The sequence below is a fragment of the Microcaecilia unicolor genome, chromosome 1 (assembly GCF_901765095.1).
Source record: "Microcaecilia unicolor chromosome 1, aMicUni1.1, whole genome shotgun sequence".
Lineage (NCBI taxonomy): Eukaryota > Metazoa > Chordata > Amphibia > Gymnophiona > Siphonopidae > Microcaecilia > Microcaecilia unicolor.
Genome location: NC_044031.1, coordinates 340,938,941 through 340,966,506, shown reverse-complemented (window position 1 = coordinate 340,966,506; position 27,566 = coordinate 340,938,941). Strand labels below are relative to the sequence as shown.

The window sequence follows — 27,566 nt, the reverse complement described above, 5'->3', positions numbered from 1 at the left end:
GTCTTGTTGATGGAGGGGGGCTGGCCAGGGGTCCCACCGGACCACCAGGAGTTTGGTAGTTAGGGAGGGGGACTTCTTTCCTAGATGTTTTCTGGGTATGCAAGACCTGTGCTTAATGCACAACTTTTGAGCATGTGTGCCAGACGCTATCCTCCCGCCAAACTCCCTAATTCTCAATGCTATGAGCACGCCTATATTTGCATCTCATTAGCATTAAGCATTAGGGAGGTTTTCTGCACTGTTCCAGCGCCAGAATTTTGAGCATCTGGACCTATATGCAGCACTGAATGCCACTATATAACAAAGCTATATAGAATTAATACATGGCACTATCCAGCATTACCAACCGGACTTTAAATATACAGACTCTGGAAACTCATCTTTCACTTCTAAAACCTGTTGCTGGTCAGGCTTCATACTTGCAAGGACATTGCAAAACATTACTAAGGCTAAGGAGAATAACAACAACATTACCTCACCACGAGGGTAATTCACACGTGGTTACAGACTTTAAGGCTCATTTTCACTCAAGAAAAACATATTGTTAACCATAAGGTCATTGTTTCATAAAGTTGCCCTCCAGCGTGCCACGAAGTGTGACAGTGGAACTCGTGTTCCAATGTTGGTCAGTGCACTAGCTGATGCTTGTGCTTTCTCCATAAAAAGGGCTGAAAACTAAGATAAAAGGGTTTGTTTGTTTTTTTGCATTCCATCTGAGTTGCAGCCCTGCTCTGCTGTCTGGCCTATATGAGGAACACTCTGCCACCTGCTGGGCGCCTAGCTTCATCAACATTCAGGTTATATAGCTGCCATCTAATTGCTGTATAGTACTATGGGGTTAGCTGGCCTTATTAGAAGCCTAGCTTAGGGATTTATGTGCATTTATAGACCATCTGTATTGTCATTCTTGCATCTTTTTCACAGTTTTTGCTGCTATTGTAAATTTAATAAGCAATCTATCTTCTATTTTTATAATACCTTTGACTGTGGAGTTCTGTTATTATTTGGGCATTATGATTTTGGGCCTGTAAATAAAGGGAACACAATTTCCAGACACTATGAGATACCAAAACGTGACTGTGTCACGCTTTTCTGTAATCTATGCTAAAATGTCACATTCCCAGTTACACCCCAAAACGACTAACTGTGTATGCTCCACACTCCCATCTTCTTCTTCCACTGTAGCTATTGCAGCATTCCTGAGTATGAAACTGTATGCGGGAGTGAAGCCTTGGCTCATTGCAGGGTGAGACAGAATCTCTGTATAAACCGTGTACTCTCCTGTTTTGTGATACACATTCTCTAACAATTGAGCTAGGATGATTCCCGTTAAAAACATGTAACAAGGCTAGAATTCCACATGCCCTGGTTCAAATCCCACTGCAGCTGCTTGGGATCATAGGCAAGACGCTTAACCCTCCATTGCCTCAAGTACAAACTTAAGATTGTGAACCCTCTGGGGACAGGGAAATAGCTAGTGTACCTGAATGTAACTCATCTTGAGCTACTACTAAAAATAGGTGTGAGCTAAATATTTAAACTATAAAATCTGGTTACGGGGGTGGGGGGTAGGGGGCTGATTAAAAGTAATGTTAGGAAGTACTTTTTTATGTAAAGGGTGGTATATGCCTGGAATGCCCTCCTGTGGGAGCTGGTGGAGATGAACATTGTGATGGAATTAAAAACTGTATGGGATAAGCACAAAGCGTTCCTCAAATGAAAGAGAATAACATCAAAACAACTTAGATGTGCTTAAGCAGCAAATCCAGTAGTTAGAAAGTAAGACTAGTGCTGGGCAGAAGTCTATGTGTCCCGAATATGGATGGATAGATCTGGTTGGGCTGGCATGTATGGCATCTCTAGCAGTTGAAAATTAAGCCTGTGCGGATCAGACGTCTGTGGTCTGTGCCCTGAAAATGGCATAGACGGTTCAAGACTAGTATGTATATGTTGGATGGACCATGTAGGTCTTTATCTCCATCATCTACTATGTTAGTACCTTAACAAATTCACTGAGTGCACATTTTTTTCATGGCCTTTTGGTGTCTGCCTTGCAGTTGATGGTGGGTCTGTGAAATTCTGTATAGCCCCCTTGCATTTTGCAACCCAAATGCATGACCCTGCCTAAGCACTTAAGCTAGTTTCTCTAAGTGCATTTTGTGCTTGGGGTATTTTTGGTGGGTCATAGACATAGTTGTAGAAAAGAGCTAAAAGCATCTTTATATTTCATGCACATATCCATCCATCTCTGGATAGATAATGTTCTGTTTTTAATCTAGGCTGCCTGTTTGTTGTGAGCACTGTGATCCAGTTGCCCCCTGAGGACAGGATGTCCTAGTCAGAAGATCTGCACTGGAGTTGCTCTGTTAACTGTCAGATTCAGGAGCTAACTGTGAGATACATTTCATTCCTTGTACACAGGCTGCTCTGCAGAGGACTTTTGAGATTGACTACAACAGTAACTGCTTCCGGAAGGATGGGCAGCCTTTCCGCTACATCTCAGGCAGCATTCACTACTCTCGTGTGCCGAGATTTTACTGGAAAGACCGGCTCTTGAAGATGAAAATGGCCGGGCTAGATGCCATCCAGTTGTGAGTCTGTGTGGTCTATGCACCATCTTGTTTTCTCTTCATTCTCTCTGTTAATGTCAGTAGTAGAGCTGTGCAGGCCAAACATTTTCATTTTGTTTAGTTTCCAGTGTTTGCAGGAGCAAAGTTTCTAATGGTGTGCACTACTGCTCAATAGCACTTGCTGTTCATAAATGGATATCTATCCTGTCATTTCATTTACAAAACTATATGAAACAATTATCACTAGCTGTTTATTGCATTATTTATATACTGCCATTCAACAAACAGTCAAAGTGACTTACAGTCCAAAAAAGAAATGGAAAAGAACTACAACAATATATAGGACAGTAGAAAGAGAGGGTAGAAGAGGGGGGAGAGAAGAGGAAAAAAAAAAAAGATGTAATCGCTGCCAGATCGACCTTTCCCAGGAGGCCGAGAGTAGTATTAGCCAGCAAACGTCCGAGAGAACAGATGGGCTTTCAGAAGCCTCCTAAAATGCAGTTCAGATAATTCCGCATGTATTGCTTGGGGGAGAGAATTCCAGAGAAAATGTGCTACTGAAAAGAGTGGCAAGTGGGTTCCAGTCTGGTTGCAAATAAAGGCGGGGATAGTGAGTTGATGGATAGCGGAAGAGCAAAGAGCCCTAGCTGGTCTATAGGAAGTAATGAAGGAGGCCAGGTAAAGGGGGATATCTTTATGTAAGACCTTGAAGGACAAAGTAAGGATCTTATGTATAATGTCAAGCTGAATAGGTTGTGCCCAGAAGTCTTATAATAGGACAGAGAGAAGAACTACAGGAAGAGGGAGTTGCAGAATGGGAACCAGGACAGAATTTATGAAATATTTACAAGCATCTAAAATCACTAGCAATGATCTCCTCTCCCCACCCCTCTTGGACTTTCGTATTCCCTTATTTGACAGCCCAACCCCTTGCAGTAATCTTGCAAGATTCTACTCAGGGTCACAGTGTCTGTTTTGGAACTTGGTGCTATAAGAGCAGTAGCGAGTGGGCATTGTTTCTACTCCCACTAGACACCAGGAACCCCAGTAAGGATTGGTGGGGTGGGGAGGAAGACAAGGAGGGAAGGGTTAGTGTTGCTCTAGGGTTCAGTGTAGCAGTCTAGGTGGGACACTTCATACAGTGGATACTTGTGCTTAACACTGTATTGTGTGCTGCTCAGTTTGGATATCTTATATTGTGTCCCAGTTTAGTACCAACTTTACCCTTTACCCAGCCCTGCAGGAGATCTGGTAGGGGATGGAGATGCTGTGTTGATCCAAGGTCTCTTCCTCCAAGTGATAGATGGACTAGCTGGGCACCCCAGGAAATTGCAGAGCAGCAAAGGGAGTAGGGGCCGTGGATATTTCCAAAATGTGCCTGCACCTTTTGTGACACACACAAAACTAGAAAAATGGGAAAATAATGTAATCGCAAAATTAGGAGTGTTTTTTTTTTTTTTTTGGGGGGGGGGGGAGAGGAATGTGTTTGGTCCTCTGCATCAAGAGATAGTAGTTATCAGAACTTTCTTTATATGACTTTGCTTGGTTTGGTTTGATTTGAGCATTTGCTGTGTCAGTGTTCGTCTGCTGGTTCTGACTGTATGGCCAGTAATACTCCTGTATCTCCAATAAAACAAAGAAAAAAAAGCCTTCAAAATGAGACTACCACCAGGCTACTACCCCCCCCCCCCCCCCCAGGGCGGTAATTTCAGATTTTGTCCATATGCCCATAACACCTGGATGATTTATTTATTTCTTCCCATGCACAGCTTTTCCGACGGTAATCAGCAGTTGGTGCGTGCCGATTGGTCACTGCGCATAAGCCCTTACCGCTAAATCAATGGCTGACGTTAAGAGCTCATACTGGTTTTAGGCATGTGCTGGTTTGTTTGACTGCTTACCCTTTTCTCGTCCCATTAAAAGAATTAAAAAAAAAAAAAAAAAAAGGTCCCTTTTTTGCAGACATGGTAAAAATTGGCCAGGCATGCGCCCAAAACACGCGCCTACACTATCACAGGCCACTTTTTACAGCTGCTTAGTAAAAGGACCCCTCTCTCCTCAAATGCTGCAGCCTATTTATATTTTCATGATAGGGAGAATGACTGTACTGATGAAAATTTCATGGACCTGGTACTGTTGTATATGTTGGTTGAAACTGTAGATGACAGTGGGGAGAAAAAAAACCCATGTGGCCCATCCAGCATGCACACATTTCGTTCATACTGCAAATTGATATCACTCCTTAAGACTATTTTTTAGTGTTGTCTCATTTTGTACTCTACCATCTTAGACAGATAACACATGCAAGAATTCCCACTTTAATTCATTCCCAGCACCCCTCCCTTTCCATATCTAAGCAAAAAGGTTTATAATCTAGATAGCTTTCAATAGCACAGTGAGCGTTTGGCCTCCTCCATAGCCTGCTAGAGAGACCCAACTATATAAATGTCAGTGTTTCCAAAAAGTTGTTTGAATTGCAGCTTGCCAGACAGACTTATCTTGTAGTGCCAAGATAAATAGCAGCTGCTACCCCAGGGATAGGCAACCTTTGTCCTTGAAGGCCGTAGTCCAGTTGAATTTTCAGGATTTCCCCAGTGAATATGCATGAGATCTGTTTGCATGCATTGTATGTAAGTAGATCTCATGCATAATCCATTGCACTATACACAAAGTAACCACTAACCACTTTAAACTGCTAATCGAAAAAGCTTTATTACACTTCTAAAGTGCTCCAATACAAAATACAAATCCCTTTATAAAACCCAATACCCTCTCCACTGTTCTCAAATATCAATCGCAACTCATTCACACATTATCACACAACACACAGCGCAGGAATTTTTAATGCTCCAACATGTGGATATTAAACAGCATAACCATAACCTCCCACTCAACATAGTCTTATCCAGAAAATTTGTAGAGCGAGATCTACTACAAATCGTTCACCAAATCTTCAACGCTGAGCTGGTGGTGTTCACATGTTGCTGCATACCGATCATTCTCGCAGCACAGAGTTCAATAAGTATCCTGAGCTGTGTCAAGTTGACGAAAAACCAATGGATAAAAACCAGTTCCTTCTTGCAGCATGTACTACAACGGGCCGCCAAACTTATGAATAAGCCTTCTTCCTTCCTTTAGATGTAACAGAAATTCAACATTCTCAAGCACACAAATCGTCGGCACCTAACACCAATTTGTGTTTTGCAGAGTCGCGTCTTCAGGGGCGGTGACTAAAGCATAAATTAGAGTGAGGAGAGAATTTTGCTTCTAAAAGATACACACTTCTTTGAAAACTACATTCCTAATACTACCAATTATAATTAACATACCTTGCAAATCTTTAATATCAGTTTGGCATTGCACAGATGGGGTTCCAAACGACTGTCGTGAGAATTGTGCCTGATCACTCTAAGATGCGGTGCATGCACAAAATAGGTATAACCCTTAACCAGAGGGCAGGGGGAGCCCGTTTATAAACAAGCCCACTCCACCTCCTTGTTAAGTCCTGTAGAGCTCACTGTTTTCCAATTAAATGTAACGCGTAGTTTAACTTGAGTCATCTTTTGCAATATGTTACCTCCCCTACTCGAATCAAACTTTACCAAAACCAAAACTTTAACCTCGGTTAAATCATGTTTGGCACTAATCCAGTGTGCTACTTAGAGGGGGGGGGGGGGTTCAACTTTTAACAACTTAATATTGCTCGGATGCTGTGCAAGACGTTTAATTTTTTTCACCGTTTGGTCAATGTACATTAGCCCACACGGACAAACTATAGCATATACTAAGAAAGAGGAATCTCAATCTGTCCTTGAGGTAAGGTAGAATCTTGCCCCCCACCCCCATACAAATAGTCCAGCATCTCTCCCTCCTGTTCCCTCTCTAGCCAGCAACTGAACATCTTCTTTTGTCTCTTGTCTTCCCCCCCCCCCCCATGTACCTTTTAAAAGTTTGCTTGTCTCACGTTTTTTTTCTTTGACATAACTTCCTATGTGGAAGCAGGAAGTTACATTGGAGAGAAATCTCTGGGGTTTGCACAAACAGGTTGTATGAATCGCTGCTTGCTGGTACCGACCACTAGAGACAAGAAAACTTTGAAAACGTACACTCTTTTCCAGCACAAATTAAGCTGGTCCTACTAATGAACAACCCTCCAACTCCCGCAGCACACCTGTAGACCAGCCATAGCACATTGGTTGAAAAACACTGCTCTAGAAGCTCAACTCATATTAAGTGTCATCAATTAGATGTATGTGCGTACAGATTTTCTTGAATCCCATTTTTCAGCATTACTGATGTTTTATGGTGCCTGTTAAATATGGTCAGACCACTTTAGGCTACAATTTGTGTTACATTGGAATGAAAAATCCACAAAGCGCACAAGAGTGCAACCAAAGTCAATTTGGTCAAGAGATAAATAGATTCTACAACTTTTTGGCAGAAGGTGGATATGTTATTATTGCATTTTCAGTGAGTATATTATTGGGTTGGAATAAACTAAGGGGTCTTTTACTAAGGCATGCTGACGTTTTTGGGGGTGTGCTAAAAATAGGTGCGCGCTAAACGTTAGAGATGCCCATAGGATTACATTGGCGTCTCTAACGCTTAGTGTGCCTTAATAAAAGACCCCCTTAGTTTATTCCAACCCTTAGTGAAGGTATTTTGGATAAAATGGCATCACTGAAATTAAGAAGAAATTGGGGTAAAAAAAAAAGGAGAGTGGTACACTTCTGGTTTACTGCATGAGAAAAGAAACTGTCAAATTGGAAAGAAAGTGACTGAAATCCCAAACTGAAGACAATAAAAGAGCTTGGAGACTGGGCATTAATACTTATAAATCAAATGTAAAACAAGCTAAATTAGATTTTTATTCTGAGAAAGTTGGTTAAAGTAAGCTGGACTTTAAAATTTGATATAGGCTAATTAACACGCTTTATTAATTGACATGCTTTATAAAATACTGTCCAAACTCTGGGTTTTCTTAAAGAATCGGTTTCAATAATTATACTCAACAACTCAGCCAGAAACCTTATTACTAAATAAAAAAACAAAAAAATAATAAATAAATCAATAATTAAATTAAATGTGCTCAGTTTTTTTTGGTGTGCTATAGTGTCTCAGAGTTTTGAGAAGCATTTACACACCATTCTCACATCATCGCACGTCCTACCACCAACCAAATATTAATGTTAAAAAAATAAAAAAAAATGTTTTCCTTAAAGATGAAAACAGCTGTTAGATATTTAAAGTTACTTAGCTTGGGTGCTGGTGCGAGCAAAATTGTAAATGTTCATAGAATATCTTCTCAAATCCGCGCCCCAGTCATCTTATACTTCCTGGACGCTGATCTAAAACAGAGGCTCCAATAACACATTTTCTTCTCAGTTCATGTGATGTGAATTTCTAAATTCCCTGTTCCCAACATAGGCCATGTTTTGCCATTAAGCTGGCGTCATCAGGGGAACTTAATCTATAAAAATAATACATTATAATCCTCAAAACTAAACTCAATTAATAAAAACCTTCTTAGTATTGTAAACTGATTCCAAAAATTTCTTGATTACAAAATACCATCTTAAACTTACTGTACAGCAAAAACAGGTCAGGAATCCGTCCAACCCGAGAGAAGACCAGCAAAGAACGCCCACACATGCGCAGTATTTGAAGAAAAAAACAGCTGATATGTAAGTGCGGGAAAAGTTCACAACAAGGCTTGCCATTCAATTTCCTTATTCAGACCACTAGGGGTCACTGTTTGCCAGCAAAAAATAAACTCCTGCTCTTTTCTGAGAAGAATACAAGATGCATTACCTCCTAATGGTAAATGAATTCGTAAAAGAACTACAAATTTTAAATCTTTAATATCATGTTGAGTTCGCTGCCAATGATCTACAAGTGGTGCCTCTTGCTTTTTTATTCTTAAGTTGCTCAAATGTTCTCCAATTCTTTGTTTGATCTTTCTAGTAGTGTGCCCAATGTACCACAAGGTACATGGGCATACTATACCATAAACCACTTGAGAAGAGTTGCAATCTGTAGATCCCTTAAGGAAATAAGGCTTGCCAGTAGCTGGGTTGATAACCACATCTGTGTGCCACACATGTTGACAATATACACATTTCCCACAACTGGTGTGTCCATTTGTGTCAACATTTCCATCAACTTATGAGGGATTGTTAACTGATGATAAAATTTCCCCTAAATTACGATCTCTTGTGTAGGCAAACATAGGTTGTGAATCAAATCCATGAGACGCAAGCATAGACCAGTGTTTATAGATAATCTTCCTGATCGCAGTAGTTTGACAGGAATGTGGCAATACACATACTAGTTTATCATTTGTCCATTTGTGTCAACATTTCCATCAACTTATGAGGGATTGTTAACTGATGATAAAATTTCCCCTAAATTACGATCTCTTGTGTAGGCAAACATAGGTTGTGAATCAAATCCATGAGACGCAAGCATAGACCAGTGTTTATAGATAATCTTCCTGATCGCAGTAGTTTGACAGGAATGTGGCAATACACATACTAGTTTATCATTTCGTTCCTCTGGTCTCGATGGCGAATTAACCAACCAATAACGATTTGCATTTGTGGCTCTTTTAAAAGCTTTCTTGATGACTTTATCAGGATAGGCTCGACGTTTGAACCTATCATACAAATCAGCAGCTGATTTTTTTGAAGCTCTCCTCAGAAGTGGACAATTTTTTAATTCGTAAGAATTGACCCACGGGTATACCATTTTTCGAAGCCATCGGATGATAGCTCCGATAATGTAATAAAGTATTAGAATCTGTTACCTTCCGGTACACCTCTGTCATAAACTTCCCTTCTTGAATGTATATATTAATGTCCAAATAATTAATAGATTGATCCCCAATAGATGCTTCAAACTTGATGTTCTTATCAACCGAATTCAAATAATGGAAAACTTTTAAGAGCTCCTCTCTGGTACCAGCCCATATAAGAATAACATCATCGATGAAACGTTTCCATAGAAAAATGCTAGTAGCAAATTTAGAAGGATATACAAATTTCTCCTCAAAATTAGCCATGTACAGACAAGCAATAGTCGGAGCCACAGTTGCTCCCATGGCTATTCCATGTTTCTGTAGAAACAATTTGCTATCATATTGAAAATAATTTTGCTTCATGTCTGTCAAGACATTAAGGAACGCTATTTTGTCAGAAGATATTTCAAGTTGTTGAAGATGGCCATCCACTAAACTACAAGCAATGTGGAATACTGGTATATAACGATGTCACATCCAGAGAAACGAGAGTGAGAGACTGATTTGTTATTTGAAAATCCTGCAAAATCTGTAATAAATGGGCTGAATCTCTGAGATAGGACGCTGTCTGAAGTACTCTGGGTTGTATATAAAAATCCAGATATTGAGAGAGAGGCTCATTAAGAGATTCACATCCAGAAACAATAGGACGTCCTGGAGGAGGTCTTACTTGTTTGTGTATTTTCGGTACAAAATATATGAATGGAGTGCGTGGATAAGGTTTAGCCAGATAACAATATTCTTTATTTGTTATGGTTCCAGCCCGAGCTGCACTTAATAGTGTATTATCGACCCATTGTTGGAATTCAGGTCCAGGATCATAATCCAAAAGTTGGTAAAATTTCGTATCCAATAGCTGGCGGTTCGCTTCCAGATGATATTCTGCAGTATTAAGAACAACCACTCCCCCACCCTTATCAGCTCGCAATATCATGATGCTTCTATCAGCTTTCAAACTCTTGATAGCTGCCCTTTGGGATCTTGACAAGTTTGACGGTACATATTCTAATTCTTGCTCCATAAATACAAGATCCCGAAGTACCAATCGTTGAAATGCTTCTAGCAGCACATCAGGTGGTCCCGGTGGTGTCCATGTTGACTGTAGGCGATGAGATGACATAAAAGTTTGAAATTCAGCTTCATTATTGGTTCCCTCTTGTTGGCCAAAAAATAATTTTAGTTTTAATTTACGAAAAAATCTATATAAGTATTTTCGATTAAAGAAACCATCATACCAAGAAGTGGGAACAAAAGATAAGCCTAATTCCAATACGCTTACTTGAGAATCTGTCAGAACCTCGTCGGATAAATTAAACACTATTTTTTTTGTCCCCCGCAATAGTCGCCGTCCTCTGCTCGATTTGTTCACACCTTGCTGGATCACAGGCTGATGAATGGGCTCCGGGGGTAAAAAAGATTCTTGAGGTGAAGGGTTATTCACAGTGGACGCTGTTATAGTCGTTAAAGCCCTCCCACTGGATTCATCACCAGACGAGTCAATGCTTTATAAAATACCAGAAGGGCATACAGTAGTTCAGGATACCCCAAAAGCAGAGGAATTGGCATATTTCTTCAGAAGTAAAAAAAAAAAAAAAAAAATATTAGATCTTCAGTGCTTGCATCAAGTATAGATGAGGAATATGTGGAGGAAAATGAAGGAGGGGACTGGCAGAGGATAGTGGCAGATAGGATCATCACCTACTATCCAGATGGTGTCAGCTTATTTTAGAAACTTTTCACCCTCATATTGTATGCTTGATGCATGCGGAACCTCAGTATAAGGTGTTTTAACTACCCCTCTCTAGACCTCCGGGGGGGACCCGTGCCCACGGAGATGAGGAGTGGGTTTCAGAAGGCTCATTTTAAGTCTGTTACCCCGTACCTCGGCTTTCTGACTCTCTTAGGGTATCTATTCTCCCACTTTGAGGCATATTTTCAAAGCACTTAGCCTTCCAAAGTTCCATAGGTTTCTATGGAACTTTGGAAGGCTAAGTGCTTTGAAAATATGCCTCATAGTGCACTAAGGAGTAGGAGCCTCCTTACTTATGTGAACACTATTTGTGTAGGAATGTTCCAAGAAATTTAGGCACAGACTAGGAGAGTAAGTGGTAGAAATAATCTTTATTCTCACCAATTGGAACTTCAATCTGGCACACTCATCAGTCAGATTCTCAGGTGGACCGACTGTAGTTCTGCCCTCTGGGTAGAGTTGGGGAAAATTCCAAACTCCGCCTAGATTCACAGACCTTAAATACAATCTGCTGGCCATTCAATTCAAAGGGCATACATTTTTTTTTTTCATATGTGAATCATACTTTCTGACAGTTTGCTTAACCACAGATCAGATTCCCACCTTCCCCCTCCTTTCCACCTCCTTTCACCTATTGCTTCATAACTGTCATTTCCTGAGTTGTAAACATCTTTCCTAATATACAGAGATCAGTATTCATATCTCATGACCCAGGACACCATCTTTACAAAAGCAGACTCCATTTTATGAACCTGACTTCTTACTATTTAGCCATTAATTCCTTCATCTTGGCCCTTACACTGTATTTGAATGTCACACTAGATCCTAATAAGGCTTGCCAAGTGGTCCTGCTTCCGCAGGCACTCAGCTGCAAGGCCATCATCAGATTTTCAGGCCTAGTCAGTGCTTTTCAGCAGCTTAGGCTATAGAGCTCGGCCCACCACTATTCCAGTGGAGGGGTCTCAAGTTGTGACACATATTAACAAAGGTTAGCCTCTCCTAAATTTGTCTGTTTTATTACTGAAGTGATAGGTAGAAATCTTGAACATGGTTGTTTTCAAAAAGAGGATGGAAAAATCATTCTAACACCCGTTCTTAAAACTACCACCCTTTCCAGTACTGAAATAATAAACTGCAGACCAGTAGTGGCAGCACAATTGTTTGAGTTTTTGGGTCAGCATGATATGCTTCACTATACTCGGTCAGGTTTCAGGAGTGGATATAGTACTGAAATTTCTGAAAGCATTGGTATCTAATATTAGAAGAGAGGTCATTTTGGGTAGACGGGTTCTGCTGCTCCAGTTTGATATGTCGAGCGCCTTTGATTGACGTCTTGTTAAATTTAGAGTGGGCTTTGGCATAGCTGGAGCAGTGTTGAACTAGTTTAGAGGCTTTCTTACTAATAGGAAATATCAGGTAAAAATGATGGTCACCCACATGTGCTCCGCAGGGCTCCCCGTTGTCGCCACCTTTTGTTTAATTTACTGATGGCCTCTTTGGGACATAGGTTGGAGGCCTTGGAGTTGTAGTCATTCATCTATGTGGGTCGTATAACTACTTTCATCTCTTTCAGTGGTGATATCTCACTTATAACAGCCAAGATTAAAGAGGTGTTGGACCGTCTCCACTCTTGGGCATGGTTTGTTAAATTGAAAATGAACAATGAAAAGGCAAAGTAGAAACTCAAGAGAGACTTGTATGTTAGGCGGGGAGAGGGATCTTGGTGTGATAGTATCCAAGGATCTGAAGGCGACGAAACAGTGTGACAAGGCGGTGGCCGTAGCGAGAAGGTTGCTAGGATGTATAGAGAGAGGTGTGATCAGCAGAAGAAAGGAAGTGTTGATGCCCCTGTACAAGTCGTTGGTGAGGCCCCACCTGGAGTATTGTGTTCAGTTTTGGAGGCCGTACCTTGCGAAGGATGTTAAAAAAAAAAAAAAAATGGAAGCGGTGCAAAGAAAAGCTACGAGAATGGTACGAGATTTGCGTTCCAAGACGTATGAGCAGAGACTTGCTGACCTGAACATGTATACCCTGGAGGAACAGGGGTGATATGATACAGACGTTCAAATATTTGAAAGGTATTAATCCGCAAACAAATCTTTTCCGGAGATGGGAAGGCGGTAGAACGAGAGGACATGAAATGAGATTGAAGGGGGACAGGAAAGATGTCAGGAAGTATTTTTTCACGGAGAGGGTGGTGGATGCTTGGAGAACTCTTTTATTTATAGAGACGGAAATCAATAGATAACCATACATTAAAAATACATAAATACAAATCAGCCCACTATATACATATTCACAAATCCTCCCTCCCCCACCCAGAAACTCTAATAAAACCAATAACCCCTCTGAAACCAAAGAATCATGACAGTTTTAACTTAACATGCTTCCACCAAATACAAAATTTACCAATCCCTACCGCCGCCCTTTCCCACCGTGCTACCTCCTGGACTGCCCTTACTATATCCCAACTGACCCCCTCAACAGACCTGTACTCCTGATGCAGGGAAACCCCGCAGCGCGCCATCCAAAGACAGAACCTGACAATGACAGAGATCAGAAACCCCGTTACCGGCTCCAGCTGCCTTTTCCCCTGCTGTCTCCCATAAACCCAATCCGCTTAGGTGTAAGATCGAAAACTGGGAATTTGTAACAGAGAAGCCACTCTGTCACACACCTGAATGGAAAAAGGGCATTCCTTTAAAAAATGGTTCATAGTTTCTTCCTTTCCAACACATTCCCCCCTCGGACAGTCACGTTCCTGTCCTTCAGATTTCCCCTTACATACAGCTTTCCGTGCAAGGACAGCCAAGCAATGTCCCTGTACTTGTGTGGAATCCTTTCTGATGACACCAACCGCAAACCCCGCTCCAATACCGGCCCAGGATCATCCCTAAGTACCAGTGGAGAGGAGAATCTCTCTCTGAGTGCGCACCCTTTCCACCCAAACCTCCCTCTTCCCTTCCTTTATTTCCTCTACCATAACACCCCACAACCGTACTAACTTGACCAGGGTCCGATAATACCCCACCCCCCTCTGGAAAGCCTTTCCTCAAAACCCTCACCCTCCCCCCTCCCAGCCAGGGGACCCAATATTCCTTCCACCACTGAATAACACTCTCTGCCCACCCCAGGGGTTCATGATCCACTGCCCGACCCAGCACCTCCCCCCCCCCCCCCCGATACCTGTCTCATCCGTGCTAAAAGCATATGCGCAAAAACCTTCCGGTCGCTATTTAAGAATGCTATAGGCCGCCAATTGGCCATAAGCCGAGAATCTTTGCCTTTACTAAGGAGAACCAGTACTGACTCTGAAAAAGACTTTGGCAAGGAACCCATCCTCCATGCCACCTCCCAGACCTCCAACAAAATCGGAGCCAGCTGGTGTTTGAACGCCTGATAAAACTCCGCCGGGAGCCCATCAGGTCCCGGCGAGGTCCTGCTCCCCAAGGCCCCAATGGCCTCCTCCACCTCCTGCAACGTCCAGGGCTGTTCCAGAACCTGGAGATGAGGCCCACAGTTTCCCACCCCCGGGGTCCCTTCTACATACTTCTTCATGACCTCCCTGTCCAAATTCTGGTCAGAAAAAAACTACTCAAAATGATCCCCCACCACCCCCAAGATCCCTTCCCTTGAATCTCTGATGACCCCCCTTTCATCCCTTAACCCCTCTATTATCCTACGTTCCCTCCTCTCCTTACAGCATATGAAAGGATCCGGGCTCAACAGTTTCCCAAAATCCCTTTCGTACACCAAAGAGGCGTACCTGTTATATTGCACCCTCTCAATTTCTGACTGCACCACCTCTATATCCTCCCTCCTCCCCCCTCTAGAAATTAAACTATCTCTTCTCTTCTTTAAAGCCATCCCTAGCCGAGTTACCTCCCTTCCCTCCCGTCTCGCCTGACGTATGAAAAAGACCTTCGTACGCCGTTTCACTTCCTCTTACCAATCCCCTGGAGATGAAAAAATACCCTGTAAAGATGATTGATCTATCAAAAACTCCAAAAATTCCCTCTGTACCGGCCCCTCCCTTAGCCATTTTAAATTTAGTCTCCACATACCCCTTCCTGACCTGTGAATTCCCGCACCCCCTAATTCAATTAACACCAACTTTGTTATCTGAAAAATCCACCTCCACCAGTCTAGGCCCCTGCCCGCATGCCCCTCCCCGAACCAAAAACCTATCTGTCCTACTTCTACAATTACCCCTTGAAAATGTAAAACCTTCCCTTCCTGCAAAATGTTCCAAATACACGTCCACCAACCCTGCCCCCTTCATGATCCCTGCCAACCTCACTCCATCATAACGCACCTGTGCTGACCTACCCCCACTATCTTCTTTCCTCAGGATCGTATTAAAATCCCCTCCCCACACCAACTGACGGGACGTATACAGATACGGCCTGATTTTCCCGAACAACAGTGACCTCCCCCTCTTACTCTGGGGCCCATAGATATTAATAATTCTTAAAGCCACCCCGTGCAATACCACATCCACCACCAAACACCTCCCTACCCCTAACTCCACCACCCGTTGAATTACCACCCTATGTGTCTTGAACAAAATACCTACCCCCCCATACCTTTCCCCTGCCAGCCCCCAAACTGAAGGACCCCATCTCCATGCCTGTTTCGCCCGCCTGACAGCCTCCAATGTCTGCAATCTTGTCTCCTGAATCAAGAAACAATCTGCCTGTATGGCAGAGAGGCCATCGAAGGCCACACATCTCGCCCTCTGGGAGGCGATACTGGCCACATTAAGCGTGGCAAAGAATAACAGCACTCCCACCATTACCTCTATCTAGAGAAACACCTCCCCTGCACAGACTTCTCCTTCCTCCCTTCCTTCTGCTCCAACCCGCCACCTAAATCCTGTACCCTATCTTCCCCCACATCTTCCTCCTCCGCCCAGTCCCTCACTCCAAATTTGAAAATCCCCTCTTTCCTTCCCCCCTCCCCCTTACTTTCTTCCTTCCCTTCTTCTCCTCACCTACAACCCCTCCCCCTCTCTCTCTCGTCCTCCGACCCTTCCCCCTCCTTATCTACTGCGTGAAAACTGTATTCCTTCCATATTTCCTCTTCCCCCCTCCACACTCTCAACTTCCATACCCCCCATTCCAAGCAACCCTCCTCTATCCTAACCTTTCCCCCTTCTTCCTACCCCTCACCTTCCCCCTCACTGCCTCCTGCCTGCTCCCTTCCCCCTCCTGCCATCCTCTATTATCCCCTCCTCCCTCCTCTACTATCTCCTCCTCCCTTCCTTCTACTTCCAAACCCCTAAATTTATTCCCAACCTCTATCCCTTGCTCTAGCCCCCTCCCAGCATCTACCTGTATCCCCCTCCCCTTTCCTCCCTTTTGTTTCTTTGAGACCCGTAACCATCCTTCCTCACCCTCTGGTCTCTGAACTCCCCCCCCCCCCATTTCTCCCCCCCTGTCTTATCAACTCTTCCCCTGCAACTTCCGTACCCTGGACCCCTGCCCCCTGTCCCTCCTTCTCCCCCTCCCCCCCTCCTGCATTTGACTACCCCTTCCCGTGCCATCCTCTCCCCCGTTATGAGAAGCCTGCGGACAATCTCTAAATGCGTGCCCCAGACCCCCACAAAGATTGCATCTAATGGAGGTACAATCCTCCGTGGAATGTTTCTTGGTCCCGCATTTTGTACACTGCATTACTGGGCAGGACATGCTAAAGTGCCGAAAGGACCCACACTTAAAACACTGCCTTGGCTGTCCTTTATAAAAGCACAAAATTCTGTCCCTCCCTATGAACGCCGCTGAGGGAATGTGCTGTATCACCTGGCCCACTTGATTTAATTTGACCAAAGCTCCCATCCACCCGCCCATACCCTACTGGGATCCGGGAGTTTAGTCAATGGAGTCCTCATCTCTGCATACCTCTGTAACCAGAAAGCCAGGTCTGCCCTTGAAATAGACTCGTTCCGCACCAACAGAGTCACCTGCACCAGGTCAGGTCTGCTGATCGGGACCACTCTATAATTTTTCCACTCTCCCCTCCCCCTTACCCCTTCATACCTTTCCCAGAAGACCTCCATTCCTCTCTGTGTCAAGAAACTGACATCGTACTCCGGGATGTTCACCGGATGTATGCATGCATAAAGGTCCTCTGGGATAAACCCTAGCCCCAAAACCAACCTCAATACTGTGTCCCTGGAAGGCATCTCCCCCTCCCCCACCCATCTAACTTGCACCACATTCCGCCTCCTGGGTACTTGCCCACGACTTCTCCCCTCTTCCCCGAAATCTTCCCCTGCCCTACCACCCCATGGAAACCCTCCCCCTCTCTCTTCTCCCCCCACCACCTACTACAGCAGCAAATGATTTAGGCCCCCTGCCCCCCACCGCTCTCTCCCACCTTTCCCTGAACTTGGTGCTTCCTGCCCATCTCGTACCGCTCCCCCTCCAATTGCCCCTTCCTACCCCCCTCCCCCTTGAGCCCCTCCTCCCCTTTCCCCAACAGACAAATGTATCATTTCAGAAAAATCCCCTTCACCCCCCTCCCCCCTCTTATCAATACACATATTTATCACATCAGATATTCCCCCTTCCTTCAAACATTCTCTATCCGTAGCAACCCTCCCCCCCAAGTCCAAACTCAGTCCCTCTACAGAGCTGTCCTTATCCTGCAGCAATACCCCACAGTTCAAAACCCCACAGGCCTGAGCTGAAGATCTGGTGTTTAGTTCTGTCTGCAGAGCATCTTCTGACACCTGCTGGCTCTCTGTATGCTGTCCTCTCCACGCAGGCAGGTCTTGCACGAGACTGGTAGTTGGTTTCACCTCAGGCTTTCCCCCTTCTCCCTCCTGATTGGATGGGAACTCCTGTCCATCCAACCCTCTGGGGCGTAGCTCCTCAGAACCTGGCTGCACAGCAAGCTGTACTCCTGAATGAGAAAAATCCGTTGCTGCAATCAGAGAGTCAGCTGAATGCACCTGAGCCAGCCTTCCAGAGTACTGCAGTCCTCCTGCCATCTCTGCACAAACTGTATCCACCCCTCTCACTGGCTTGCCCTTAACAGGTAAACTGCTTTCCTCCTCACTGGATGTTTCTACTAACACCTGCTTGGAAAACAGACTGCCTCCCAAGTCTCCTTTCTCAGTTTCTGTCCTCTATTGGATTTCAGGACTCTGTCCTCTCCTGGTTCTCCTCTTATCTCTCCCATCGTACCTTCAGAGTACACTCTCATGGTTCGTCCTCCATCCCTATTCCGCTCTCTGTTGGAGTCCCTCAGGGATCTGTCCTTGGACCCCTTCTTTTTTCAATCTACACCTTTTCCCTGGGATCCCTGATCTCATCTCATGGCTTCCACTATCATCTTTATGCTGATGACACCCAGCTTTATCTCTCCACACCAGACATCAGTGCGGAAACACAGGCCAAAGTATCGGCCTGCTTATCCGACATTGCTGCCTGGATGTCCAACCGCCACCTGAAACTGAACATGGCCAAGACCGAACTTCTTGTCTTCCCACCCAAACCCACTTCTTCTCTATCTCAGTTGATAACACCTTCATCGTCCCCGTCTCATTTGCCCGCAACCTCAGTGTCATCTTCGACTCCTCCCTCTCCTTCTCTGCGCATATCCAGCAGATAGCCAAGACCTGTTGCTTCTTCCTCTATAACATTAGCAAAATTCGCCCTTTCCTCTCTGAGCACACCACCCGAACTCTCATCCACTCTCTCATTACCTCTCGCCTTGACTACTGCAACCTACTCCTCACTGGCCTCCCACTCAGCCATCTATCCCCCCTTCAGTCCATTCAGAACTCTGCTGCATGTCTTATCTTCCGCCTGGACAGTTATACTCACATCACTCCTCTCCTCAAGTCACTTCACTGGTTTCCGATCAGGTACCGCATACAGTTCAAGTTTCTCCTACTAACCTACAAATGCACTCGATCCACAGCCCCTCCTTACCTCTCTACCCTCATCCCCTTACATTCCTACCCGTAACCTCCGCTCTCAAGACAGATTCCTCCTTTCAGTACCCTTCTCCACCACAGCCAACTCCAGGCTCTGCCCTTTCTGCCTCGCCTCACCTCATGCGTGGAACAAACTCCCTGAACCCATACACCAGGCCCCCTCCCTGCCCATCTTCAAATCATTGCTCAAAGCCCACCTCTTCAATGTCGCCTTCGGCACCTAACCACCACACCTCTACTCAAGAAATCTAGACTGCATCAACTTGACATTTCGTCCTTTAGATTGTAAGCTCCTCTGAGCAGGGACCGTCCTTCTTTGTTGATTTGTACAGTGCAGCGTAACCCTAGTAGCGCTCTAGAAATGTTAAGTAGTAGTAGTAGTAGTTTCTACAATGTGAAACAGTTTAGGAATCATATTCTTGTCCCTTAGGTGGTATCACAGGTTCTGAAAAAAAAAAACCAGGACCAAGTCCAACCACCTCCTGTCTGGAGCCTTCTTCCACAGTGGGTACATCTGGCTGGCTTGCCAAAGCCTTCATAAATGTTAAAGTAGTTTGATTATCAGAACCTGACAAGTCCTCTGTTACAGGCTGACGTGTAAACATACAAGCTGAGCCAGACTCTGCCTTTCCTTCTTTCATAGACACTGTAGCCTCTTTCTGGCACACTTCTCTCTCTGGACACAAAGGTTTAGAAGCAGAGGCCATTCTTTCCTGATTCAAATAAAGCTCCCTCAAGGGATTATCACTGCCCTTTTTTAAGGAGCCCAACAGCTTCTCTTTCTGCTGGAGCTGTTTCATCAATCGGCCTTCCTGTGTTCAGCTGGGGCTAATTTGCTCAAAGCTTTAGCCATTTTTTGTTTCTTCCCCAGCTCTGCACACTCCTTTTCCAGGGCCTTGATTTTCCTGACCCTCTCTACCACGCCTTTAGCCGTGTCTTCTGGATCACAGCTTCCTAACTGGACCTCCTCTTCTTCCTCCTCCTCTGACCAGCCATCCTCGCTCTCTGCCTGATCAGGAACAGGCAGAGGCTCCTGTCTCACCTCCATTCTCTCCTCTCCAACCATCCCCTTAGAGTGTTCTTCAGGGGTCCTTACCAACTTCCTCCCCCCTCCACATTCTTCACACTCACCTTCCATGAACAACTGAGTCGTGGAGGGGGTAACGATCCGGCTTCCAGCCCTGGACTTCTGCACTCTGCGGTCCACAGGACTCCTCTCCCTCCTCTCTGGGGCTAATCCAGAAAGAGAGCTACTCCTCCGGGCCTTCTGGTCCCTGGCCACAGTAGGCCTCATGGCCTGGGACCTTCCTGAGGACTTCTCCCCAGGGACCCCCTCATTGCTGGGGAAGGAGCTAGGCCCTGCTCCCCTCCCTCCTGGTATCGACAGAGCCTCCGGCAGCACTTCCTCCTCTGTCAAGGGCTGGTCTACAACTGAGCTGGAATGCCCTCCCGGGGGAGGTGGTGGAGAGGAAAACGGTAACGGAATTCAAACATGCATGGGATATGCATAAAGGAATCCTGTGCAGAAGGAATGGATCCTCAGAAGCTTAGCCGAAATTGGGTGGCGGAGCAGGTGGGGGGAAGAGAGGTTGGTGGTTGGGAGGCGAGGATAGTGGAGGGCAGACTTATACGGTCTGTGCCAGAACCGGTGATGGGAGGCGGGAAGTACTGCTGGTTAGACTTGTACGGTCTGTGCCCTGAATAAGGCAGGTACAAATCAAGGTAAGGTATACACATATGAGTTTGTCTTGTTGGGCAGACTGGATGGACCATGCAGGTCTTTTTCTGCCGCCATCTACTATGTTACTATCCTGCTTATTTTCGAAAGAGAAAAACGCCTATAGTGCGACCTAAATCGGGAGATAGACGTTTATCTCACAAAAACGATTAAATCAGTATAATGGAAAGAAAACTTTAAGTGCGTCCGTTTCGCTCGTACGCTCAGATACAAACGCCCACATAAGGGGCGTGTCGGGGGCGTGTTAAGAGCGGTGTTACGAGGTGGGCGTCTACAACATATAACAGATAGCGAAATGACTTAGGGTGGGCGTGAACATGGGCGTCATTGCTTAGACCCCGAAATAAAAGCGACCAGAGCAAGGGGGAAATCGTCTTTAGACCAATAGCGATGTGTTGCAGTTGGAGAGTGGCGCGAATGGTGTTGGGAGAGCTGAATTGGTGGTTGCAGAGAAAGCCGAGTGTGAGGAGTACCTGTAACGTTCGTCTGTCTGCCCTAGTCGGCACGTTGTCACCCTCACCTGCCTCTTTTGTGTCTTACCTTTTGACCTTTCCCTACTCCTCCTCCTTGCTCTATCGGTCCCTTCCCCTTCCCTTCCCCCTATCCCTCTCTTCACTGTTCCCACGTGTAGATTGTATTGCCTGACTTCCCTTTGTCTCTTTGTTCCCTGTACTGTTTGGGGAGTGACTGGCCAGAGGGTGTGTTCTGAGTGAGATTCTGTGTGCTGCTGTTGATTCAGTACTACTACTAATACTTGCACTGGTGGGGAAATGGATGCACTAAATTCACTGGTGGCTTCCATGTTAGAGGAACAGGCCACACACCGCAGGAGCTATTCATGGCCCCGAGTGTTCAGGCCCCGCACCACCTTCCTACAACTCACTGACCAGCAGTGTCTGACAAGGTTCAGGTTTGATAAGGCCATCATTGTGCAGCTTTGTGAGCAGCTGAAACCCCTCCTTCAGCCCCAGACCCATAGGAATAACCCCATCCCTGTGCACCTCAAAGTCACTGCCCCTCTCTCTGTCCTGGCCACTGGGAGTTTCCAATCCGTATTAGCTGCTAACACAGGGCTCACCCAGGCTTCTATTTCACACTGTCTCACCCAGTTCCTGGATGCCTTTCTAACTCACACCTCTCACTACATCACTTTCCCCACCACCCCCCAGGCCCTGCACAACAACATGGCCGCCTTCTATGCTGTTGCTAGATGCCCCTCGGTCATAGGTGTGATTGACTGCACACACGTCCCACTCAGGCCCCCCCCGGCCACACGAAGCCACCTACAGAAACAGGAAGGCATTTCATTCCATGAACATGCAAGTTGTGTGTGATGCCCAGAGGGAGATATTAGACGTGTGTGCCAGGTACCCCGGTTCCACCCACGATGCCTACATCCTACAGCACTCGGGCATCTTCCGCAGGTTTGAGCGAGGGGAGTTCACCGGTGGATGGCTACTAGGTAAGTGCAACATGGATGTACCCATACTATATCTCCTCCACTGGCCAACCCTCCGCCCTGCCTTCCTCCACCTCACTCCACAACCCACTATCCTAATCCCCCCTCCCCCCCCGTACCTGCTCCAAGCAATACACACTCATCTATTTCATTCTGCTTCTCTCCAAAGGTGACCGAGGCTACCCGCAGAGGACATGGCTCATGATCCCCATGGTGCATCCACAACCAGGGGCAGAAGAAACCTAAAACAGGAGGCATCGGAGCACCCGGGGGATTATTGAGTGGACCTTTGGCTTCTTGAAAAACCGGTTCCGCTGTCTGGACCGGTCTGGAGGAGAGCTGCTCTACAGTCCAGAAAAGGTGGCCAAGATCTTTGTGGCATGCTGCACAATTTGGCCCAGCGCAGAGGACAGGCCCTCCCAGAGGAGGCTCAGCCACCAGAGGAGGCCCCAGATGAACAGGAAGAGGAGCCCCCTCCACCCCCAGCCCACAGAGCAGAGCTCACTGCTTACCAGCTTGGCGTCAGAGCCAGACAAAGACTCATTGAAACAAGTTTTGTGTGAAAGTAAGTGCACATTTATTTGTAATACATAAGTGTTACCATCAAATCACATCACATCACACCCACCACCACCCACCAACCCTCACCCTCCAGCATGTGCCATCACTTTCCCCGGCCCCTCCCCCGTCCCTCTTAGCCCTCCCACGGACTTCCTTTGCAGCTGGTGCTGCAGGGGAAGTCTGTTCAGACTTCTCCGATGGGCTACTCCCACTGTCCTCTTCCGTATCCACACAGCAGCCTGCGGCTTCGGCTGCGCTGTGGAAATCCGGCCACCTTGTTGGCTGTAGCCTGGCCACAGGACCCAGAATGGGAGCTGGTTTGGTGGGTGCTGCACTAGTGGCTGCGGAGGCGCCCGATCTCAGGGCCCACCTCTTAGCTGGTGGTGGTTGCTGCCCACTGGAGGAGGAAGTGGATGGCAGATCTTGCTGCACCACCACTGGTGGAGTAGGTGCTGTGACCTGAGGGCGCAGGCCTTCAATGCTGTGCTACAGCTGTTCCAGTTGCTGGAGCACCTCATGGTGGGCTTGGCGCTGCGCCTGGAGCAGTTCCTGGTGGGCTTGGCGCTGCGCCTGGAGCAGTTCCTGGTGGGCTTGGCGCTGCGCCTGCAGTGCTTCCCGCTGCAGCTCTAATTTTTGTTGCCGGTACTCCTCCAAGCCCACATTGTGCCGCAGCAAATCAGTGGCCAGCCGCAGGAGTTGCCTCCTTTGGCTGGAGGCCTCTGGCGAGGAGCTGGCCCCCTATATGCATCCTCCGCATCAGAAAACTCAACCGGTGGTGGAGGTGCCGCCTCTGCCGGTGGTGCTGGTGGAGGTTGGGCCTCTAGTGCTGGTTCTGCTGCTGCAGGTGGTGGCGGTAGAGGGTGCTCTGGTGGGGGTGGTGGTGGTGGTAGAGGCTGGACTGCTGCTGCAGGCGGTGGAGGTTGAGGCTGTCCTACTGGTGTAGGCCTTTGTTGTGATTGGAGGCCACTAGGGCCAGCCTCATCAGAGTCAACACCTGTATAGCACAAGGGTGAGGAAGTGTGTTGGTGAAAATAACCCACTTTTGTCTTTCAGCATTCATCTACATAGCCCCACACTTCATGACACTGCAAAGAGATGGTGAGGAGGATTGGGTTTGAGACCCATGTGAACGACAGACCCACAGGCAGCTGGGTACAGCTGGTGGACAGCCAGCCAAGACAAGGACACCGCTCACAACTTTGTGGACCCGGACAAGCTGTTTGTTGTATATTAGTTAAAGTGAAGGACATTTGAGCATGTCTTGTGTTACTACTGACTTGGTACACTGCCTAGAACTGCTTTATGACCCCGATTACAGGCTGCTTAAGTTGCACGCATGTGGCCCACACTAACTAGAGCACAAAGGTGACAGAAGGAAATAGGCACAGTTTGGTGATGATGGGAAAATAGGAGGGAGTAGAGAAGGAAGAGGCCCAAAGTTGTGCCACAGAGTAGAGTAGTAACCTACATACACCCATAGGATAGGAGCCAAGTGTAAAGTATTATTGGGGACGCTAAGCCCAGTGCAATTAAGCCCTCCCTGGACACCTACATGATATTTCCTCAATATTGGGGGTGCTCAAACACCCACTGAGTCTGCTCTTATGACACATTAATACTACCACTACTCAGACACCTTACACTGTAATGAAGCTGCACACACAGGACAAGTAAGAGGGAAGCCAATGACTACGGTAGGAATAGAGAGTAAGGGTACAGAGCAAGTGAGTAGGGGGTAGGAGGTGAGACACCATCATAAAGGTGGGCGTTTATTCCACATACTCCTCCCCCTGGCCCCAACTTGTATAACACAGTGTAGTGCAGCACAACAGATATCCCAACATCATAATAGACAACCTACCTGAGGCCTCAGGCTGGGCCGAGGTGTCAAGGAACCTGATCCCGTGGATGCCCTCCTAGGGTAGCAGGGCGTGGACCATCAGCTCCATGGGGGTGAGGTTGGCTGTGTCATGTGCTGCGGGATTGGCCCCAGCCTTCCTCCTCACATCCCTCCTCAGCTTGCGCCACTTGCGCTTACAGTCCTCCACGTCCCTTGCAGAGTGGAAGACTGCATTCACCCTGTCACGGACCGCCTCCCATTCCCGCTGCTTGGTGGTCGCAGCCAGTCTCTGCCCTGTGGGAGCAAACAGGTTGGTGTGCCGTTGCTGTATCTCCTGCACCAGGAGCTCCACCTCGGCATCTGAGAAATTACCCTTCCAGGTTGGGGGCTGGCGTGGTGGCATTGTACCAATGGGGTTTCGAAAATACGGAGTGGGCGTTTATATCGTCGGCAGGAACGCCCATTTTGGACGGGGGATAGGCGTGTCTGATATGGACGCTGTAATTTCGATTATACACATAATTGCTAAACGTGCCTAGCTGAGAGAGCGATTTGGAGCTCCTGATTTCGATTATGGGTAGATAACTATGGGCGTCTCTACCTGCCTTCCCCTTCTTGATTGCCATTTAAAGCGCCATTTTATGCGCTGGCAGTTCTGATTCACGCGAGTTCTCACGTGTTACCCACATTTATATTAAGGTTTGTGTTTGTCAAGGTATGCTTCGGGACACCTGTGTATTTTGGGGGGTTGTTATTTGTGGTTGCCCTCAGCCCACAACGCTTCCGTATCCATCCTTTGGCCCTCTTCCTGTCTCCCATTCTCTGTGCCTGGTTGTAGCAGGCAGTCTCTGGGAGCTAAGAAATTGCTACAATCGCTCCAAATCAGGCACCCCTCCCTCGGTAAGGGTCATTTCACTGAGGCAGATGTCCAGCTAATGTTCTAGAAGATAGAAACAGACGTTCATGGTAAGCTCTTATTTCTCTGCCACCTCTTCTCTTTCTGCTCATTATCAAGGAGTGTGCATTCACTGTATGTAGTCTGCAGTCATGTCTTAGCTTTCTTTTCTGCAGGTTCCTGTGCGCTGGTGCAGCTGCTGTATTGGTTGCCGGTAGGTTCAATCCTTTGTTTGTGTGCTGAACCCCAGTCCCCATTTATGAAATGGCCACCCATTCTCACTTTTGCTAGGAGAGGGAGGGGGAACTATATAGGCAAATCATGTTTTTAGCACAGTATTGAACACACACAGTCCTACAAACCTCCATAGTTCTAGAACAACAACATTTCTAACATGTAGGCTGTAAACTAGTTTCAAGGTGGCCACAGGTAGTGCCTACTGAGCCCTTAAGACATGGTGAGGGAGAGAGTTTGTGGTAACAGGTCCAAACCCAAATTACCTGCAGGTAGCTACAACCCGATGGCTGCCGTGGCCTAGTGGTTAGATCACCAGCCTTGTAATCACAAGGTTGCCGGTTCAATTCCCACTCCTGCCCCTTGTGATCTAGAGCGAGCCACTTAACCCTCCATTGGCTCAGGTACAAACTTACAGTCCTCCTGGCACAGGGAAAGACCTGGAATGTAGGTCACCTTGACCTCCTACTTAAAAAAGGTGTGAGTGAACACCATATTAATTTGTGCCCTTTTGTAACTCTTGTATTATATTGCAACTGTGATGCAGTAAGCCTCCATCTAATGGTTTTGCCATTGTTTTCCCTTTTCTCCTCAGCACTATATACCATTGCAGATGCATAGAATGTGAAAAGATGAGGCAACTGTTTGTAGGTCCTTGGTGGGCCCCACCACCACCAATTTGGTATGCTTGTGGGTAAGGGTGTCTGGTGATCACACTGAGGACACATCATGTATGTGCTACCTAGGGTTATGTGCAAGAGTGTACTTGGCATATCACAAGTGCTAGACAACAAATCTATTATTAATAACACTCTGTGCTGTGGGGCTGTATGGTAAGGGGAGGGAGAGAGGCTGGATGGCCATTTGTGTCCCTCAACAGTAAATAGCCATCAAGCCTCCGCGCCCCAACCCCCTGCACATAGGGCCATGGAGGTTGGAATGAACAGGTGGGCTTCTGTATGGGCACCATTATCACAGACATGCATCAGCTTTCAAATTCACACTTCACATTTCATGCAATGCATATTGCTGCCTCTCACATCAACAGCACCATGTGGTTATATGTAATGCACAACGCACACACTGTTAGTTAAAATGTGAAAAATAATCTTTATGTACAGACCCCAACATATTCCCCCCACACCCCTACATATCCCCCCCCAACCCCCCTCCAACATTTCCACCCCACCCAACAACCCTCCCTCCTGTCTAGGACGGGTGGCCACGGCCTCTACTCAAGGCCCTTTGTAGCAGGGTAATGAGCAGCAGCAGCAGCAGCACCCTGAGTGGGCCCTGCAGCTGCTCATGACCCTGCCATATGAGTTTTAGCTCCTGCAGCACCTGGTTCTGGCCATCTACAAGCTGCTGCAGGAGACGCACAACAGTTGCAGGGCCAAGGGCTGGAGGTGGCCCAGGGGATGGAGGTGGCCCAGGCGATGGCGCTGCCTGAGGCGATGGAGGTGCCTCAGGGATGGAAATGGCTGAGGGGAGGGAGATGCCTCAGACGGAGCTGCAGGTGGGGAGGGGTCCTCGTGAATGTCCTCATCAATGATGAGGACCCCCTCCTCCGAGTCCTCCTCCTCCTCCTCCTCCTGGTGGGCCGCCTCCTGGCCTGGCTGCCTTTCCTCCTCCTCATCCAGGTGCCCCTCCTGGCCTGGCTCCTCCTCCTCCTCCTGGCCTGGCTCCTCCTCCTGCAGGTGGCCCTCCTCGTCTGCCTGCTCCTCCTGCTGGTGATGGAGCCCTGTGTATGTAAACAGAGTATGGATGAGATGAGCACA

The 27,566-nt window shown here is 46.7% G+C and overlaps 1 protein-coding gene across 1 annotated transcript in view; it reads left to right on the top strand.

Moving 5' to 3' along the window:
* LOC115473996 (beta-galactosidase-like) overlaps positions 1-27,566 on the top strand; it is a 330,129-nt gene that overhangs the window by 7,210 nt on the left and 295,353 nt on the right. Inside the window, 1 exon segment of the mRNA XM_030209251.1 lies at positions 2,422-2,591. Coding sequence (XP_030065111.1) covers positions 2,422-2,591 — 170 coding nt within the window.